Source organism: Macrobrachium nipponense, chromosome 34 (genome assembly GCF_015104395.2).
Source record: "Macrobrachium nipponense isolate FS-2020 chromosome 34, ASM1510439v2, whole genome shotgun sequence".
Lineage (NCBI taxonomy): Eukaryota > Metazoa > Arthropoda > Malacostraca > Decapoda > Palaemonidae > Macrobrachium > Macrobrachium nipponense.
In genome coordinates this window covers 3,231,957-3,252,386 of record NC_061095.1, presented here as the reverse complement: position 1 = coordinate 3,252,386, position 20,430 = coordinate 3,231,957, and the positions used below count along the sequence as shown (strand labels likewise).

Sequence of the window (20,430 nt, the reverse complement as noted above, 5' to 3'; positions counted from 1 at the left end):
AGTTAACCAAGATATGAATCAACGGGGAAATTTCTACTTATATTTCCTGTATTACTAAATTGTCTACGTAATCTAGATGTATTTCTGTAGTTTCCTACAGCTGTAGTCACTGTATTAACAACTGTAGTGCCTGCAGTCGTGGTCTGTTATCTAGACGCTGAAGGACAAGTGGGTTATTGTTATGCTTTGTGCCGTGTGCTGTTTGTGCGTGCGTTTGTATGAGTGTGTCTGTAACGCTTTTTGGTTATTGATTATTTCTTGTTGTTTTAATCTCTTCTCTCTCTCTCTCTCTCTCTCTCTCTCTCTCTCTCTCTCTCTAAAATATAAATATACTTATAAATATAAATATAAATGAGTTCATGTCGTTTCTCTCTCTCTCTCTCTCTCTCTCTCTCTCTTCTCTCTCTCTCTCTTCGTAGGTGTTATTAGAAAAGCCTCTCCCTCTCTCTCTCTCTCTCTCTCTCTCTCTCTTCTCTCTCTTTGAAAGTGTATGGAAAAATAAACCCGAGTTCAATCCCACGAGCGAGCTGGAGAGTTTTAAGGCAATTTCGACAGTCTAAATAATGATTTACGTACCTGGTAGTCAGTGGACTGTCGTAGGTCTCAAAGTGGAGTAGGGTGCTGGACCTCGAGGGTGACCTCAGTTGCTTTGGTCAGTTGGTACTCGGTTTTTTTTCTTGTGTTCCCGTAAATGATAATAATAATAATAATAATGAATAATAATAATAATAATAATAATAATAATAATAATAATAATAATAATAATAATAATAATAATAATATATTTAAGGGAAAAAAATGAAAAAAAATTTGTGTAAGTTTTCGATTTAATTTTTATTTTGACAATAAAATATATAATAACTTTTTGCCAAGCATTAGTAATGTATATATATATATATATATATATATATATATATATATATATATATATATATATATATACGTATATATATATATTGATATATATATATATATATATATATATATAAATATAACGTATAATTATTTACTAATTTAACAAAAGCACCTCAACCTTCTTAAAGATATATATATATATATATATATATAATATATATATATATATATATATATATATATATATATATATATATATAGTATATATGCTTAATATTTGTTTATTAATTCAACAAATACACCTCAACCTTATAAATATATATATATATATATATATATATATATATATATATATATATATATTATATATAGACATTCACAATAATAATATTTAATTTATAAACACATACACACAAACACACAGACATACACTTAGTACATACACACATACTAATATTTCATAAACTTCAAGCACTTTTGTATTTATGAGAACAAAAAATTATTTATTAAGATTAGTTTTCATTGACAAGGAGAATTTCTCGTCTATATATATATATATATATATATATATATATATATATATATATATATATATAATCTATATATATATATAATATCTAATAAAATGGGACCCATAAAAACACCAAAATGTAGAGAGAAAAGTACTATATTTCAGAGACTGCTGTCTCTCTCTTCAGGTATATGAATGAGAAAAGTTTACAGAAAAGGTGGTATTTATATCAAGAGATTCGTCCACAAGTAAGCCAATTTAGGTCACCCCCGCTGATATCTTCCTTTAATCTTCTTAAGCGTTGGTTGAATGAACACTGCGTCGACGATATCTGATATCCAATTCCCTTTTGAGATGTTCATTACCTGCTTCTCTTTTATTAAGGCCGATTCCATCATTTGACTCTTGTACCGGCAGTTGCTGCTATAAATTACACGTGACATATTCCAAACAAAACAAAAAGACATCTCCCAAAGACTCTGGGGTATATGAGATCCCATGCCAGGACTGTGACCAATCTTACATCGGATTTACAGGTAAATCACTTCCCCAGAGATTAATACAACACAAACGGTCAGTTAGGTATGGACAACAGAACTCGGCTATTTTCAACCATATAAATGACATAACCATAGAATAAACTGGAATATGTCACGTGTAATTTATAGCAGCAACTGCCGGTACAAGAGTCAAATGATGGAATCGGCCTTAATAAAAGAGCAGGTATGAACATCTCAAAAGGGAATTGGATATCAGATATCGTCGACGCAGTGTTCATTCAACCAACGCTTAAGAAGATTAAAGGAAGATTATCAGCGGGGGTGACCTAAATTGGCTTACTTGTGGACGAATCTCTTGGTATAAATACCACCTTTTCTGTAAACTTTTCTCATTCATATACCTGAAGAGAGAGACAGCAGTCTCTGAAATATAATACTTTCTCTCTACATTTTGGTGTTTTTTATGGGCTCCTTTTATTAGATGGAATTCTGTTGTTACAGAACATTTTTACCAGTCATATATATATATATATATATATATATATATATATATATATAATATATATATATATATATATGTGTGTGTGTGTGTGTGTGTGTGTGTGTCTGTGTCTGTGTGTGTGTGTGTATAGAAGTGTTTTGGGGGAACTTTTTTATATATTATATAAACCAACTTTCAAGGAGTGTATGGTAGTGTAAGAGCTTTTAAAATATTATCATACATAGGCCTATGTATATACATATATGGTACTTTTTCATTATTTGAAGAGTGGTTCTGTGGAATTTTTTCACATAGACACGGACCGTGTATATATAGAAATGGTGTATTTATATATATACATATATCTATAAATGTATGGGCCTATATAAATATATATAGTTAATTTTCTTAAGAAAAAATCTCGATGTTACAAAAATCGAAAAAAAATACCAACTGTGGAGTAATAAATTTATAACATGATTTATATATAGGCTTATTATATAATCACATATATAGACCTATATGTATTAATAGTTGCTTTTTTAAAAAGAAAAACTCTTGATGCTACAAAAAAAGAATAAAAACAACTACATTTTCCAGCATTTAGCAGAATATTTTGTTTAATATTTCTTAAAACTAAACTGTAGTCGAACCGGGAAATCTGTCGATGCTGTAGACTGTAATACAGTCTACATTTATCCTGGTAATATTATCACCTTAGGACTATCACTCAAAGCATTTATCATTACACATTGGAAATCAGCTGGAGAGTGGCCAATTATGATAGACACTTTTTCCAGAACGTTTTCTGTATTCCCACTGCCTTTCCTGGAATTCTATGGACGACATGACAAATGTGTGATGGTCCTCTCGAGCTGGGCCTATGCTGCCATACCATGACCGTTTAAAATAGCTCTTTTTCCAGTCTGTCTTTGGACTAGGTATGGGCCTATGCTTTCCAGGACATGAGCTAGACCGATGCTGTTCTGCCATAACATTTAAAAGAACTTGTTTTGCAGTGTCTCCCTGGACTAGGTGTAGGCCTATGACCTATGCTGTTCAGCAATAACAATTTAAAAGCTCATTTTCAAGTTTGTCTCTGTACTAGGTATAGGCCTATGCCTTCCAGGTCACACGCTTATTTTCCAGTTTCCCTATTGGCCAGGTCTCTGACTATTCTTTCCTGGAAAATGGCTAAACCTATTTAAAAGAGCTCATTTTCCAGTCTGACATGAGACCAGGCATAGGCCTATGCCTACCTAGAAAAGAGCATAGCCATCTAAAAGAGCTCATTTACAATCTGTTATCAGACCAGGACTAGGCATAGGCCTATACCCTCCAGGGAAAGGGTCCACCACTTATTTCTCAGCCTCTCCTTTGAGACTAGGTGCAATCAGTTGGAACACAAAGTGGTCTATGTCAGCGTGGAAGCGCTCCATCTTGACGCTGGAGAATCCAGCATTTTCCAGGGCCTGGAACATGTCTCTGTCCAGGCAACAGCCATCCAGGAGGAAGGGCCAGATTCCAGATTTCGTCAGGAAGGTCTGGAGGAGCGCCCTGATCGAGTGGTTCTTGGTGTCGAATTCCCTGATGTGTTCGTATAGGTACAGCTTTCCGCCCTGCATGGTGAGAAAAAAGTACAGGACTTATATATATCAGAGTTCCATTGGCTTTATGATTTTGAAAATAGGTCAACTTAACACACTGGAAAATTTATCTAGCTTTTTTAAGCCTAACTTAACCGAGTCTAACTTAGCCGAGTCTAACTTAGCTTAACTTAGGTGGTATAGAGTAGGACTTCTTACCCAGATGAGCTTTATAGTTTTGGATGTAGGTCAACTTAACACCCTTGAAAGTTTGTCTATCTTCTATAAGCCCAACTTAACCTAGTCTAAGTTAGCCCAGCCTAACTTAGCACACCCTAGCTTAGCCTAGGTTGCACAGAGTAGTTTAACTTAGCCCAGCCAAGCTAGCCCAGTCCTAGTGACTCAGGTAAGCAGGAGCTGAGGGTTACAGGACATTATACAGAACAACAAAACCCTTACGGGAGCCAAGACCCTCAAGATGTTCCTCAGGATCTTCTCCGTGTTCTCCACGCTGCAGAAGACGAGGGTCACAACCACTACATCGATGCTGTTGTCAGGTATCATGTCCATTTCTTCGCCTGTGTGAGGAAATGAGAAGAAAGTGAGGAGGTTTGGCAAAGAAATGGTGGAGATTTGAAGGATTTTCATTCCTCAGTTGGGTGGGCTTTGTGTAGTACAAGTTGGTGACCTAGCCAATGTATTCCAGATTCCACAACCTCTGAAGGATACAGTTCCCATGGATAATTCCCACACTAGCCAATAGCTTCCACGACCAAAATTCTCTGAAGTATATAACTCCCGTGGACAATTCCCAGAGATTCCAAGTTCCCCAATTCCTAATAATATTGATTCCCCAACATACCTGTAGTCAGTATAATGTCCTCACTGTGGATGTTGGGGAATTTGGTCCGGTTGTCGTTGTAGTACTGCTGGAAGTGGGGATTGGGGTCGATGACTGTCAATCTGGTCCCCTCTGGGTAGTAGGCGAAGTTTGTCCCTGAAATGAGCAAGCAGATATTTTAGCAGGTAATAAATTAGCAGAAGGGGAGGCTGAGATGGTATGGACACCTGTTGAGGAGAGATGAGGACCACGCTGGGAGACATGCTATGGGGATGGAGGTTCAAGGAAGAAGAAGAAGAGGGAGGCCAAGAAAGAGATGGAAGGTCTGTGTGAGAGGAGACTTACATGAGAAGGGAATTGATGAGGCAGAAGCGCAGGATAGAGATAGATGGAAAGGGTTCATCCAAAATGGCAACCCTGTATAAAAATGGGAACCAGCTGGGAAGAAAAATAAATTAGCTGTAGGAGATCCATTTAGTATGTGGTAAACTGGGGAGACATTAGCAGAAGATAAATGAGTAAGAGAGGTTAGCAGGAGGAAATAAACTGGGGATACATTAGCATGAGTTACAGTAGTAGGAAGCTGGTCCTTGAAATTATGGTGGATGTAAATTAGCAGGTAGATAAATTAGCAAGTAGATACATTACTAGATGTATTAGGAGATGATAGATTAGCAGGAGAGGTTTTCAGAGATAATGAATTAGCAGGAAAGGCATTAGCAGGTAGATAAATTAGCAGGAAGTTGGTCCCAAATCTGGGGAAGATACATTAGCAGGTAGATAAATTAGAATAATGATAATAAAGGTCTTCCTTCTCTGGGACAGATAAACAAATAAATATATAAACCAACAGACACACACTCAGGTGGAACACCAAAAATGCCCACAAATACCCGACCCGGTGGGCCATTCGCTCACCCACTCACTCACCAGTGCCCACGCCAATCTCCAGGACCTTGATGCCACCCACTCTTCGCAGCTCTTCGTCATGTGACTTGATGGAGGCCATGGAGGAGAAGAGCTCCTTCTTCATGATTTCTCTCTTGACGTCGACCGTGCTACTCATGGCGTTCATGAAGGCTGCAAACCATCTGTGAGAGTAAGATGGAGAGAGAGACTGACTGTAACCACTTATTAACTGATGGTGTTAAGTTGCATATCTAGGAAAGTGTCTAGTTGTGTGCACCTGCCAAGATCTTAAGTGTTCCGTGTCTGTGAAATTAACATGTGGAGATGTTTATCTTTTTAGTTTTGTTACTGTAGTTATATCTCGTGTTGCTAAACCATAAAGGTTTGGTGAAATGTATACATATACAAGTATATATATATATACCCCACGATGGGAACAGGTAGTCCTTGAAAGCTTGTCACTTTCTTAATAAAATCTGGTAGATAACATCCTGTTTGAATGAGATCCTGTTCTGTTTTATATAATATTATATACATACTGTACGATATTAAATTGGTCGATTGATTTACGGTTGCTAAAACTGGCATCACAATAAGATACTGAAAGTGTTGCCAAGACAGTATAGATGCAACATGTGAATTAGTGCTTAAAGAACAATTACAAAACTGTCTACTCTAGAAACACGGCCCTGGGGAGAGTGAAACAACGGAGTACAAGATCTTTCAGCTTCACTTTAAGGCATCCTCGCGACTGCCTGAAAGTGCCGCAGAGTCAAGGCAAATGATCTCGCACTCTGAACCTTCATTTCCTTTGTGGCCATATACTCTTAAGATCTTATATTACTGAACTTATATAGATATATATATCTTCCTCACCTCTGTCTCCAGTCTTTCAGCTTCAGTTTTACTATTACTATCACGACCACTAGCGCGATGATGAGCAGCATGTGATCCGAAATCCAGTTGACGAGAGAGGATTCCATCTCCGCTCTCTCTCCATCCTCTGCTGTTCCTAGGTCTTCTTCCTCCTCCATGAGCAGGTCCTCCATTCTTTGCTCGTGGGCTTCTGAGTCCTCTGCTGCCATGGTGTCTCCTCCTCCTGCAGTAGATTAGGGAAAAAGGATGTTAGTGTCAGTATCTGTAGGGTTTTATAAGATTATCTGATTGGCTCTTGAGTCAGACTGGGTTTAGCTGTAGTTATTTTTGCATACAGAGCAATTACTCAGTCATAGCTTCATTCTGATCAGTTTTTTGTTTTTATCTTTAAATTAATGCTTAATAAAACCTATGGATATCAATTTACATAGAGTTTTGCTTTTATCCTTGTTTCATTTTTACAATCTTGCATAAATGACCCCATGCGGTAAGCACTTGTTCTTATCAGGCAATGGTGGTTGGGTTTCTTGATAAGAAAGTACTCTCTTTGTATTTTTCTTATCTTCCTGTATCTTATCAGCATCACTACAATGGTTGTGTGAGGTTTCCACATTAAAGACTGAATTAAGCCTCCAAAAACTATCTTTGCTAAAGACAATGAAGTGCCTATGTAAGAGTTTCCTGTCCCATATTCCTACCTTACTTGGACTAACTAACTCATTCTCAATCCTTTTCTTGTAGTTTATTCTTATTTCCTTCTCATCAAACTAACTTATCTCTGTTACGTTTACAACTTGAAAACCAATCTCGATTTTAGCCATTACTTCAACTAAGTAATGATCAGATATACTTCTAGCCACTGCCCTCTGAGTGACAGCAAGTCTCGTGTGTACTGGAACGAGCTTGTAATTGGTTAAAGCCCCTAATATGCCTAAGGTTTTGATTTGTGAGGTCAGTTCAGAGATAAAAATGGGCTCCAGAGCCAAGCTAGTTAGTTCCTGACTTGGCTCCCACACTTCAAAAGAACTGTGGCTGGATGTATATCTGTTGATTACTTGGTTGAAGTAATATTTAAAAATGGAAAAGGTTTTCAAGCTGTGGATGTTATTGAGATGAATGATCTTGCTCCAGTTTGTGAAAGAACTGTGCTCACTTAGAGACCTGTGGCTGGATGTGTATCTGATCATTGCTACCTCTCAATCAAATGTGTTTGGATTCTGAATGAAATGTTTCACCTCTCTGCTGGTATGGCTTAGATATACATTGATTAGGATTCTCTTCAACCCCTTAAAGAGTTTAGCCATCAAGTTATATAATAGTCCAGCTCTAAAAGTACAGCAGTTACTATTCAGATGTCAAAGAGGGCTTATCATGCCTCAATATGGTGGAGTTCCCAGCTGATAATTGGGGCTTGAGATGGTGAGAATAATCTACTGGTGGGGTCTTGGCTCTCAATTGATGGGAATTATTGATTTTTATGGGTAAACAGTAGGAAACTAGTAAATTACTTTGGGTATATAGGTAAAAACACATTCAAGTAAAACGCATTCCCCTGTAGGTATAAATGGCAATAAAATCATGCTTACAGATGTATATAAAAACACATACTATTTAAAGAGAGTAGATTATGTTACATGCAATATGCACAGATGACATATAGGCAAAAAACAGATTGACAGGTAATAACATATTTTACAGGCACTCTGCACATATAATAACAAGTAAACAGTTTACAGGGATATATAGACAAAAACACATACCCACATAACTGCAGATAGTAGGTTATCTTACAGGCTAAATGGGTATACTAATAAAAACTTGTAAAAAATAATATCTACAGATAAAAAACATACAGGTAAAAAAACATTCCCCTATAGGTATACAGGCAAATAAATCATGTCTACAGTTAACATACATGCAACAGAAACTGTCTTACAAGCAAACAGAGAAACAGAAACCAACCAAAAACAAATATCTCAGCTGAGTTCTTTGCAGGAACTGACATTTGAAAGAATCAGGCCATATCGATTGGTTTCATGGCCCGGCCAATCGTGGTTAGGTAAAGCCAGGAAGGTGATTAACTTCTACCTGAGAATTTTAGTTTTTTTATGTTTAGACTGATTCAAGCTTTCGACTTATTGATTTATGTACAACTTCCGGTTGAATTTATGCTTATTTTATATAGTCACGCGAATGTATGAATACATTCAGTTTAATACGTGGATTATTTTTAAGATAGTTTATGAAAATACTTTGTATAATGATGAAACTTGTTGAGATTACACTTTGATATTTCTGGATAAAATCGAAAATAGTGATAAAATATGTATACTCACAAGTCATTAAAAATGTATTTCATATTTTCAGGAAAAAAATTTATATCTAAAAATGTAAATACGTTTTATATATTGAAAATTAGAATAGATTAAAAATATTTTATTAAAAATATGTTTGAAAATATATGAAAAATTGTATAAAAACAATTTTTTAGTTTAGTTCACATATTAAAAGTAAAGTTATTTCACTTTGGTATATTTTAATAATTATGTAAATAAAGCTTTTTTATGACACATTCACTATAGCAACTACATATATATAGTGAACTTGGGTTATATTGGACACATATATATAATGTCAAGTAATTATTTTGCATAGTATAAACATATTTAAGCACTTCTATTGAACGCAAGATAAAATTACGTTTATTTTTATCAGACAGGTGTCGTATAGACAATTCTCTTCTGTACATCTGTAGTTGACACCTGCACACATATGAATAATGTTCAGTAATTACTTTGGATAATATATAAATACATGATACACCTATTTTGTCACTTCTGTTGCAGACAGAATAATATACCTTTTGAATATATCAGACAGGTGTTTGTCCTATGGACAATTCCGGTCTGATTTCAGCATACCTGTACCTACCACATGCACGGTATAACACTTCACAGTTTTGGGCAGAACGGGTGCCACTTGAATTGAATTTGTTGTCGAATTTAAAAAAAAAACACACAAACACAAACACTTCAGTTTAAACACTTGTCATATCATTGTATAATTAACACTTCAGTTTAAACACTTGTCATATGGTTTCCCTCAACATATGACACTGAGTTGATATTCACTCCAGACAGACGATTGATGTCACTCTTATTCAACCCCTTTCTGAATGAAAGTTGAGAGAGAGAGAGAGAGAGAGAGAGAGAGAGAGAGAGAGAGAGAGAGAGAGATATAACTTGCCTTGAAGAAGCTTGTATCTTGAATTGTACTCCAATACAGAATTTGTCACTCTCAGTCAATTCCTTTTTTGAGTGAAAGTTCCCAGAGAAAGTTCCTTCAGAGAGAGAGAGAGAGAGAGAGAGAGGGTGGTAACTTGCCTTAGCGAAGAAGCGTGTATCCCGATGTGTAAAGGAGTGATATGTTGGTCCACCCTGCCACCCTGGGCTAAATATGTTGAGCTCATACGAGTTGCCAGTTCGTCAACATATTGCTCTCCCATGTTGAAGTTGCAACGCTACATCATATCACAAGGAATCCCGGGTATGAATCCCTGTATCTTACAGGGATTAATCCCTGTATTTTCTTGGAGGTTCACAAAAGGCGGACATTTATAAACTAGACTCGATTTGCAGGTAATCGAAGCTATACTGTACCTCTCGGCCGGTGGGCACTTGGGCATGTTTTTTACGCTTGTTCTAGACCGGGCATGATCGAACTTACGTGCCCATCATTAAAGATCATCTTTACCCACAAACAATTCGCGGGAACCCATCTATTTCCTCACTTTTGTGGTGGGTATTGTGGGCTATTAAAAAAAAACTTTCTGGAAATTGGGTATTATCGTGGTACGTGGCATCTCTCTCCCCGTGCCCACAAATTCAAGGACACGTTAGTGGAAACACTCGCTTCTTCTTGCGAGGAATATAATGACGGATGTATTGACACTCGCTATTATGATAATAACAAAGCGTATCATCCTGAGTCATTGTACATTCATTGTACTGCCTAATCTTCGTTATTTTGGGATGAATATGGCCCCACTATTGTCCTGAAATAATTATCACGATAATGACAGGTATTTGAAGGCTCACTATCATTGTAAATGCAATGAGTATCTCCCTGAGTCATTGTACGTTCATTGTACTGCCTAATCTTCGTGATTTTGGGATGAATATGGTCTAACTAACTTCCTGAAATAATTATCACGATAATGACAGGTATTTTAAGGCTCACTATCATTGTAAATGCAATGAATACCTCCCTGAGTCATTGTATATTCATTGTATAGTCATTATATTCATCAACCTCTTGGCTTCTCCACTTGAGCGAATTTTTTTTTAAATTGGAGTCAATGACTCGCTGGCTTCAAGTGCAGCTGCACTTAATTCTCTCTCTCTCTCTCTCTCTCTCTCTCTCTCAGACTACAGTTGTGCATGGGTTAAAGTCTTGAAAAAAGGATAAGGATATTAGTGTTATATTTGTGCGTTCTCTGGGTGAAGACTCTCTCTCTCTCGTTCCATCAAATTTCGGGTCTTTCTCTCTCTCTCTGCTCGTCTCTCGTCTCTCTCTCTCAGTCTCCTTCTCTCTCTCCAGACTACTGTTGTGCATGGTTAAGTCTTGAAAAAAAACCCAAAAAAGGGTATTAGTGTTATATTTATGCGTTCTCAGGGTGAAGGCTCTCTCTCTCTCTCTCTCTCTCTCTCTCTCTCTCTCTTTTATATATATATATATATATTATATATATATATACATATAGATATATATATATTATATATATATATATAATATATATATATACTATATATATATATATATATATATATATATATATGTATTAACGAGAGTAATTTACATATTAATATAAGCCATTTGCTCTGCTTAACATCAAGAGAACCGGGTAATACTCACTAATTGATCCCACGATTAGTGTTTACAAGTCGGGGGGCGCACTGTCGGCAAATTGAGCTCTGTGACTCACTCACCAGTGTTGACAGATTTTTTTTTTTTTTGCTGGTCAGCTGGTTATGGTCACGTATTGCGATGCTAATCTGTTTCTCAGTAAACAGATGACTGCTTCGTAATCTCTCTCTCTGCCCTCTCTCTCTCTTCTCCTCTCTCAATCCTCTCTCTCTCTCGTTATCTCTCTCTCTCTTCTCTCTCTCTGGGAGACGTAATTTCTTGCCTGCTGGATTCCGCCAGTGTATTACTGTTTTGAAGATAAGAATTAAGGCTTGTTTTTGTTTAATAATATATTTATATATATATATATATATATATATATATATATATATATATATATATATATATATATATATATACTTACTGGTATTCTGAACGCAGTAACTTATACAGTTCCAATTTCGATATATATATATATATATATAATAGATATATATATATATATATATAAATATATATATATATATATATATATATATATATATATATATAGTATATATAGAATAATATAGACTCAAATCTTGATAAACAATTTTGCCAAATTCTTCTACAAATAAAAAAAAATATCCTGAAATTGAGTCAGATTCTCCAAACCTCTTAGAAAAATGAAAATAAAAACAGGGAACACAGAGGTAATAAAAGAAATAAACTACTTATAAACTTCATTTTTTTAATCGTTCTACACCACGTACCTCGTTTTTGACAGCACAAACATGAATATAAAAAACACATTCAGTCACGAAAAGACACTGTGTCACCTTCTGGTTAATTTTCTTTTTAATTTATCATTTTTTATATGTATATTTTAGACAGGATAAATTGAAATTTTCTTTTCAGCATTTGAATAATTCCTCTGATAATTTATTTTAATCATTATTCTAATAATTTTAATATGATAATTTGAACAGGTTGTTTTATTTTGAATTTTTTTAATATTCAAATAATTCGTCTAATAATTTTAGACTGACGATTAATCGAATAAAGTTTAAAAGTTTTTTTTATATTTAAATAATTCGTGATTATTAAATACATACAATTATTATTATCACTGAAATTTTTATGTGAAATTTTATCAGATTGAGAACTTTATTTTGAATTTGAATATCCCAAAGATACCAACTTTCCTTAATTTGTTTTTAATAGAACTCATGATCAAAATAGTTATGTATTTTTATGGTAATTACATGATATATATATATATATATATAGTATATATATATATATATATATATATATATATATATACCACTAGTTTAAAAACCATCTGCTGGTAGAAATTACATTTAAAAAAACTACTGTCATTAACTTTAAGTCTCAAAAACAAGTTTAACAACGATTTTATAGACGTAGCTATAAAACCACTTCATTAAAAAAAACATTTTTTTAGTTACACCCATCTAGAAAAAATGCGTTCCAAGTACCCCCCAAAAAAAAAAGCTCTCAAACCAAACTTAAAGAATTCCCATCCTGAAAAAAAAAACTATGATGAAATAAAAAAAAAAAAACCATCCCCAAATATTCCTATAAAAAATCTCCTCTATTCATAAAAAAAAAAAAAAAAAAAAATCCCAGTTCATTTAAAAAAATTTCTATCCCAAAAACTCCCATTCCAAGAAAAAAAAACTCCCCATCGTCAAAAAAAAATCCCTTAAAAAAAAACTTCTATTCCGAAAAGAGATTCTCAGTCCCTAAAAATATTCCAATTCCCTAAAAAAAAAAAAAAAAAAAAAAAAAGAAACAAGAAAATCCCAGTCCCTACAAAAAAACTTCATCTCCCACCCACCCCCAAAAAAGTCCCTTAAAAGGTTCCCCAGATCGTTAATGACAGCTAAAAAAAAAAAAATCCCCATCTTCACCCCAAAAAACTCCAATCTTAATAAAAAAAAAAAAAAAACCTCCCTCGTCTCCCTCCAAAAAAGTCCCTTAAAAACCTCCCCAGTCCCTTAAAAAAAACTCCCATCTCCCCCCCCCCCCCGGGCCCCCCCGGGCGCCCTCCCCTCAAAAAAAACCTCCCTAGTAAACCTCCCATTTCCTTAAAGATAATTTTAAAAAATACTCCCTCATCTCCCCCCCAAAAAGTCCCTTAAAAACCTCCCAGTCCCTTAAAAAAAAACTCCCCTCTCCCCCCAGCGCCCCGCTAAAAAAGTCTTCCTAAATAAGATACCTCCCATCTCCCTAAAAAAAAAAAAAAAAAAATCCAGGTCACTTCTCCGCCACGCCCTTGAGACTGGGCCTCATGATTTGGAGTAGGAGGTGGTTGATGGGGGCGTAGAACCTCTGCGCCTCCACTTTGGAGAACCCCGTCGCCTCCACCGCCTTCAGGATGTCCCTGTTGAGGTGGCAGTTGTCGAACAAGAAGGGCCACACGCCCATGAACGTCAGGAGGCTCTGCAGACGCCTCCTGAAGGCGTGGTTGGCAACGTCGAACTCGTGGATGTGCTCGTAGAAGTAGAATTTGCCGCCCTGTGGGAGAGGATTAGAGTGTTTTGTCAAGATATGTTATCCTGGAGGGAGGCTGAAGTGTTGGGTTGTGTTTTGTCACTCAGGGGAGGATGAATTCGTAAGGATTTGTCACCCCCAAGGATACAATTACTGCCAGAGTCTGTCATCCGGAGGATATCAAACAATATTTGTCGGAAATTATCACCTACAGCATAGAATAGAATATCTATACGAATCTGTTACCCAGAGGAGAACCCTGAGGAGAGGATACAATACCTGTCATCATCTGTCACCCAAAAGAGAGGATACAATATCTTTCAGCATTCATCACCTACAGCATAGGATACAATATCTATCAGAATTCATCACCTACAGCATAGAATACAATATCTAACAGACTCTGTCACCCAGAAGAGAGGACACAATATCTGTCAGAATCTGTCACCTACAGCATAGGATACAATATCTATCACACTGTCACCCAGAGGAGAGGGTACAATATCAGTCAGAATCTGTCACCCAGAGGAGAGGATACAATATCTCTCAGAATCTGTCACCCAGAGGAGAGGATACAATATCTTTCAGAATCTGTCACCCAGAGGAGAGGACGCAACATTGACAAAGAACACAGTAACACGAGAAAAACTGAAACAAGTGATATTCCTCTTTCACTCCCTAAGGCACACAATCTAAGACCCTGTTTGGCGACGCCCCTCGATACTCACAGGAACCAATACCCTCAGGATCTGCCGAAGAATCTTCTCCGTGTCGCCGACGCTGCAGAATACCTGTGTCACTACAACCACATCCACGCTGTTGTCCGGGACCATGTTCATGTCTTCTCCTGTAAAAATAGAGGTTGTGATAGGAATTGAGGTTGTGATCAATTACATCACGTTTTTTTATTTATATTCTATGTCTTCGTGTATTTAGCCTGTGAGGGTGGATGTTTTAATGAAATACAACACTTGTTTCTGTATATTTTATGGTTTTATGCATAAATTAATACTGTAGGGGTCTATAACACTAGGCTTAAATTTCTGGATGGCGTCTGTATTTGTATATGTAAGTCATAACTTGCATATATAGGCTATAGGTTATATAGGTATAGGTGGTTGTTAGTTATGAAAGCTTGTGTGTGTGTATATATATATATATATATATATATATAATATATATATATATATATATATATATATATAGAGAGAGAGAGAGAGAGAGAGAGAGAGAGAGAGAGAGAGAGAGAGAGAGATAAACTCCTTCCCTTCCCCCACATCTCACCAGTCGACACTATAATGTCCTCAGCCTGAATGTTGGGGAACTTCTTCCTGTTGGCTTCGTAATACTTTTTGAAATGAGGGTTGGGATCCACCACCGTCAGCAGGGTCCCGTCGGGGTAATGAGCGAAATTTGTACCTGTAAAATAAGACAAGAGATAGTTAGTGGTGCCAAGAAAAGGTGATTAGTTAAAGAGTGAGAGGAAGGAAGTTCTTTTTACGTTTTTTTTATCTATTGCTTCGTTTGTAAATTGCAAGGTATAGATGAAGAATTGTTTAATCTAATACTCTGTTTATTTGTTTTTAAATCTATTTTTCATTTATCTATTTAAGTATTTAGCTTTTACGTGCTGTTGTAATGGTCCTGATTTACACACACATATATATATATATATATATATATATATATATATATATATATATCTATATATATGTGTGTGTGTGTGTGTGTGTGTTTAACATTCATATATGTACATTCAATCTAATAATAATAATAATAATAATAATAATAATAATAATAATAATAATAATAATAATAATAACAACAACAAATTTAAGATCAATTCCAAACCTCACATTTGCAAAACTGACTAGTTTGCAAAGACCCCAAAAACCCCCAAATGCTTTCCCTGGGGAACCTCAGTTCTCTCACCTGTGCCAACCCCAATTTCGAGGATCTTCAGCCCTCCCGTCTTCCGGAGCTCGGGGTCGTGGGACACGACGAAACCCAGAGTGGCGAAGACATCCTTCTTCATCTCCTCTATTTTAGCGTCCACTTTCTTGTAGTGGCGGTTCAAGAAGGCTGCAAACCATCTGCAAAAAGGAAGGTATTGTTAGCTGGTTAACAGGGCCAGTTTTTTCCCAGCCTGGGGTTGGTACGTCTTCTTCTGGAGGTCTGCAGGAGTGGTTAGTTGTTAGTTGGTTGACAGGGCCAGTTTATATCCAGCCTGAGGTTGGTACGTTTTCTTCAGGAGGTCTGCAGGAGTGGTTAGTTGTTAGTTGGTTGACAGGGCCAGTTTATATCCAGCCTGAGGTTGGTACGTCTTCTTCAGGAGGTCTGCAGGAGTTGTTAGTTGGTTATCAGGGCCAGTTTTTTCCCAGCCTAAGGTTGGTACGTCTTCTTCAGGAGGTCTGGAGGAGTTGTTAGTTGTTAGTTGGTTAGCAGAGCCAGTTTATTCCCAGCCTGAGGTTGGGATGTCTTCTGCTGAAGGTCTGGTTCTTTTTTAGGAACTGCTGTGGCCGTTATGCCCAGAAAATCCAGAAGATCCACTTTCTTCAGAAGGTCTGGTTATTCTGGTGGTCGTACTGTTGCCATTTTTCCCAGGTGCACCTTCTTCAGGAGGGCTAAGTATTCTGGAGGTCCTACTTTGGCTGTTGCCCCCAGGTGGTGTCCCTTCTTCAGAAGATGTGGTTATTCTGGAGGTCCTACTGTGACCCCTCTTCCCAGAAAGTGGTCCAACTCAGAAAAAAAATACAAAAAATTTACCAATTTTACAAATATCAAAGGCACTCCTTACTATCTGGGTTAAGAGCAAACAGTTTATCTCTTTATCTCTCTGAAAAAGAATTAAATAAAACACATGGAAAGTTCTCTCTCTCTCTCTCTCTCTCTCTCTCTCTCTCTCTCTCTCTCTCTCTCTCTCTCTCCAGCCAGACTCACTCTCATAATCGTCTACCAATAATCATATTACTATATTTTTTTTCTCTCTTTCAAAACTGTTATCTACAGTTATACCAGGCGCGTCGCTTTGGCCTTAACAGATGTTATTAGGTGCATTGGTGTTTTTAAAAATTACTATATATATATATATATATATATAATATATATATATATATATATATATATATACCTACATAGAAAGAGAAACCACCCATTTAGCAACACTGCAAACCTTGACAAACTCATTTTCATTTGTCTCTGCATACTAGTCTATAAAATCGTGTCACGTCCGGTTGGCAACACTCCAGATACTATTCACCGCATTTAGTCGCTGTTCGTTTATTGTGCATAGAGAGGGATAGGAGGCGCTAATATTAAACCCTCGCTAAAATTAAACCTGTACGTAATATCGATAAAATAATCATTGCTAAAATGAAACCTGAGTTAAAGTTGATAATTATTGCTTTATAATTTAGCAAATTAGGTAAAAATTAGATAGATGGACAGATGAACTTATGGGTGATGGAATTAAAAAAATGTTATTAATTCGAATACAATTTGGATTCAGCTATGATAATGGAATAAACGCAGGAAATTCACAACAGTCGCTAAATTTTAATCCTGTTAATTTTGATTGTTTTTCGTAGCGTTTAGTAAGTGAAGCATTTGAATTGGTTCGTCTTTGGTTAGGGCTGGTTACTTGGTTTAAAAGCTCACACGCTTTCACATACACAAACACGTACATGCATACATACATACATACATACATACACAAACAGATACACACAATGCAACTCGAACTAGACGTATATATAAGGCCATAGATTATTATGTTAGGAATAGAAATATTAAAATATAAAGAAAATTAATTAATTATTTTTAAAAATTGATACGAAAACGAACGAAATATTAAAAAAATTAATAAATTATTTTAAAAATTGACAAGAAAACTAAAGGAATATTTATAATAATCTAATTTATTATTTTAAAGAATTGACACGGAGACGAACGAAATATTTTAAAAAAAGATTAATGACTTTATTAAAAAATTGACAGAAAAAGGAGTGAAATTTTTTTTAGATTAATGAATTATTTTTTCAAATTCATATGAAAAAGGACAAAATATAAAAAAAAAAACTTTTATGAATTATTAAAAGAAATTGTCACGAAAACGAACTAAATATTAAAAAAGAACTTTTTTGAATTATTAAAAGAATGCAGTCTAGAAAACGAACGAAATATTAACAAAAAAACTTTTTTGAATCATTAAAAAAATGAAGTCTAGAAAACAAAACAAAAAAAAATGAAGGAAATTCCTCACCGTCGCCTGAAATCCTTGAGCTTCCACCGTAGGATCAAAAGCACGAGTAGGACGGCAATGACGAGCACCCTATTCTCCCGTACCCACTCGATGACGGGCATAGCGGTCTCGTTCAACCAGCGCTCGTTAAAGAGGCGCTCGTTGAAGAACGAACCGCTTCCTCCACCTCCATCTTGACCTGGGACGTCGTTCGATTCCCCGGTCTCGTCCACGACTTCGGCCTCGTCGAACGCCTCCCTCTGGTGTTCGTGTTCGAGGACGATGTCTCCGAGGCCCACCTCGTCGTTGTCCTCCTGGGCGTCATCGAGGAAGAGGTGGTGGTCCTCCTCTACCTCCTCCTCGTGCACTCCCTCCCCCTCCGCCCGGTCCTCCCAAATTGTCCTCTCCATCTTGACCTTGACTTCAGCCAGGTGCTCGAGGTTGTTTGGAACTAGACTAGGCCGTGTTCGATTTGCTTGTTGTCCTGTTGCTAATGGGCCAAAAATAATAATAATAATAATAATAATAATAATAATAATAATAATAATAATAATAATATCAATAATAATTACTATAACATTCAATAATAATTATATACAACCTCACAACCACAACAAGTCTTAACAACTCGCTCATAGGTAATTTTAATAACATTGATGGTAATGATACTGATAACATACAGTTATGAGAAGAACACGGTAATCAAACTTGTTTGATAAGGTATTATGTTACCTGTTTGGTGTTAAATACTATCAGCTGAGCTTAATAATAATAATAATAATAATAATAATAATAATAATAATAATAATAATAATATTACCCAGGGTATGAAATTACCTAAAGAGTAGATTCTCAATTTATATGAATCTAGTCCCTCTATAAAATCAAATCCTTATATATAGAGTCGAAATCCATCTATATAACCATAAATGCATCTCTATAACATAACCTTCTATAGCATCGAAGTCCCTCTCTTTATAGAACTATAGAATCAAATCCTCTATACTGAACTGAATCTTGGATAATCGCGCCCATTTATAGATTCCCTCTATAAAACAAAGTCCCTTTATAGATTCGAAATCTACTTCTATAACCAAAACTCTCGCTCTACATAGAATCACATCCTCTATACAGAACGGAATCTTGGATAATCCCGCCCATTTATAGAATCCGCGCCCGTAGATAGTGCCACGCCCCTTTTTTATCGGGCGTAGTTTCAAGAATCGATGCCAAGAGGCAGCATTTAAATCATACAATGAATCCCTGGGCCAAGGTCTTCAATTCCACTACCTGCATTATAGAAATATATATATATATATATATATATATATATATGGTATTATATATATATATATATATATATATATAATATAATGACTGTATCGTAATTGATCTATGAAAACTGGGTGTGTTACTTGCATTGTAAAACCTGTGATGATTTACATTATATATCAGTTTCATTATAAAATTTGCGACAAACAAATGTTATATTTCACCAGTTTCGTAAAGCATTCTGTGATGCATTTGATCAGAATTCATTATCACTTTCATCGTAAAATCTGAGACAATATAGAATTTATTAGTTTATTAGTTTCATTATAAAATCTGTATGTTTATCTATCAATCTATACATATATATATATATATATATATATATATATATATATATATATTATTTGCGTGTATAAAATTTATCAGGGTTTTATCTTATTAATGTGTAATAGCTGATAAAAAATCATCACTATTTTATCATAAAATAAAATTGCTTAGAAATTGATCGTACTGATTTTGATATAGTTAATTTTATGTTTATTTATTTATCTAATTATTTATTTTTTGTATAAAAATAATTTTTAAATCTTTAGTTATTGTAGAATGACAATACTGCTGTAAGCAACTTTCTCTCTCTCTCTCTCTCTTCTCTCTTCTCTCTCTATCTCTCTCTCTCTCTCTCTCTCTCTCTCTCTCTCATTACGTTTTTAAAAATAAATAAATATATATATATATATATACATATAAAATATCACTTGAATATTGTGAATAAAAAATTACAGTTCACATCTGCTATTGTCTTTTCAGTAACCGTGCATTTACGATACACACTAATCGTCTTATTACGATAATGCAGTTCCTTCAGCGTAGGCGCCACGATACCACTGTATAATACAACAGCGTATTTGCACAGTCCAAAAATATCGGCAAAATCGTTTTTAAAAAAATCACTTGT

The 20,430-nt window shown here is 35.4% G+C and overlaps 2 protein-coding genes across 4 annotated transcripts in view; both read right to left on the bottom strand.

The window, feature by feature from the left end:
- Window positions 1–2,425: 2,425 nt before the first annotated feature.
- LOC135207838 (thiol S-methyltransferase TMT1A-like) lies at window positions 2,426–10,153 on the bottom strand. The gene is made up of 6 exons (XM_064239695.1): window positions 9,943–10,153; window positions 6,560–6,782; window positions 5,705–5,865; window positions 4,796–4,930; window positions 4,393–4,511; window positions 2,426–3,966 (listed from the first exon to the last, which is right to left on the bottom strand). Exons 2-6 carry the CDS (start codon window positions 6,766–6,768, stop codon window positions 3,706–3,708), a joined length of 885 nt encoding a protein of 294 aa, XP_064095765.1. The 5' UTR covers window positions 6,769–6,782; window positions 9,943–10,153; the 3' UTR covers window positions 2,426–3,705.
- Window positions 10,154–13,692: 3,539 nt separating this feature from the next.
- LOC135207633 (thiol S-methyltransferase TMT1A-like) overlaps window positions 13,693–20,430 on the bottom strand; it is a 6,958-nt gene continuing 220 nt past the window's right edge. For all 3 annotated transcript variants that reach the window (XM_064239496.1, XM_064239493.1, XM_064239495.1), the window contains exons 2-6: window positions 18,225–18,693; window positions 15,896–16,056; window positions 15,248–15,382; window positions 14,692–14,810; window positions 13,693–13,987 (exon numbers count right to left, since the gene is read on the bottom strand). In XM_064239496.1, the coding sequence (XP_064095566.1) occupies window positions 13,727–13,987; window positions 14,692–14,810; window positions 15,248–15,382; window positions 15,896–16,056; window positions 18,225–18,613 (1,065 nt within the window). In that variant the 5' untranslated portion in view covers window positions 18,614–18,693 and the 3' untranslated portion in view covers window positions 13,693–13,726. The remainder of the gene's footprint in view (window positions 13,988–14,691; window positions 14,811–15,247; window positions 15,383–15,895; window positions 16,057–18,224; window positions 18,694–20,430) is intronic.

Excerpts from the sequence above, each read along its gene's own strand:
- LOC135207838 (XM_064239695.1), bottom strand. The coding sequence starts at position 6,768 with ATGGCAGCAGAGGACTCAGAAGCCCACGAGCAAAGAATGGAGGACCTG. Across the intron at positions 4,512-4,795 it reads GGACATTATACTGACTACAG|GCGAAGAAATGGACATGATA; the intron begins GTATGTTGGGGA and ends TTCCTCACACAG. Across the intron at positions 3,967-4,392 it reads TCTTGAGGGTCTTGGCTCCC|GGCGGAAAGCTGTACCTATA; the intron begins GTAAGGGTTTTG and ends CTCACCATGCAG.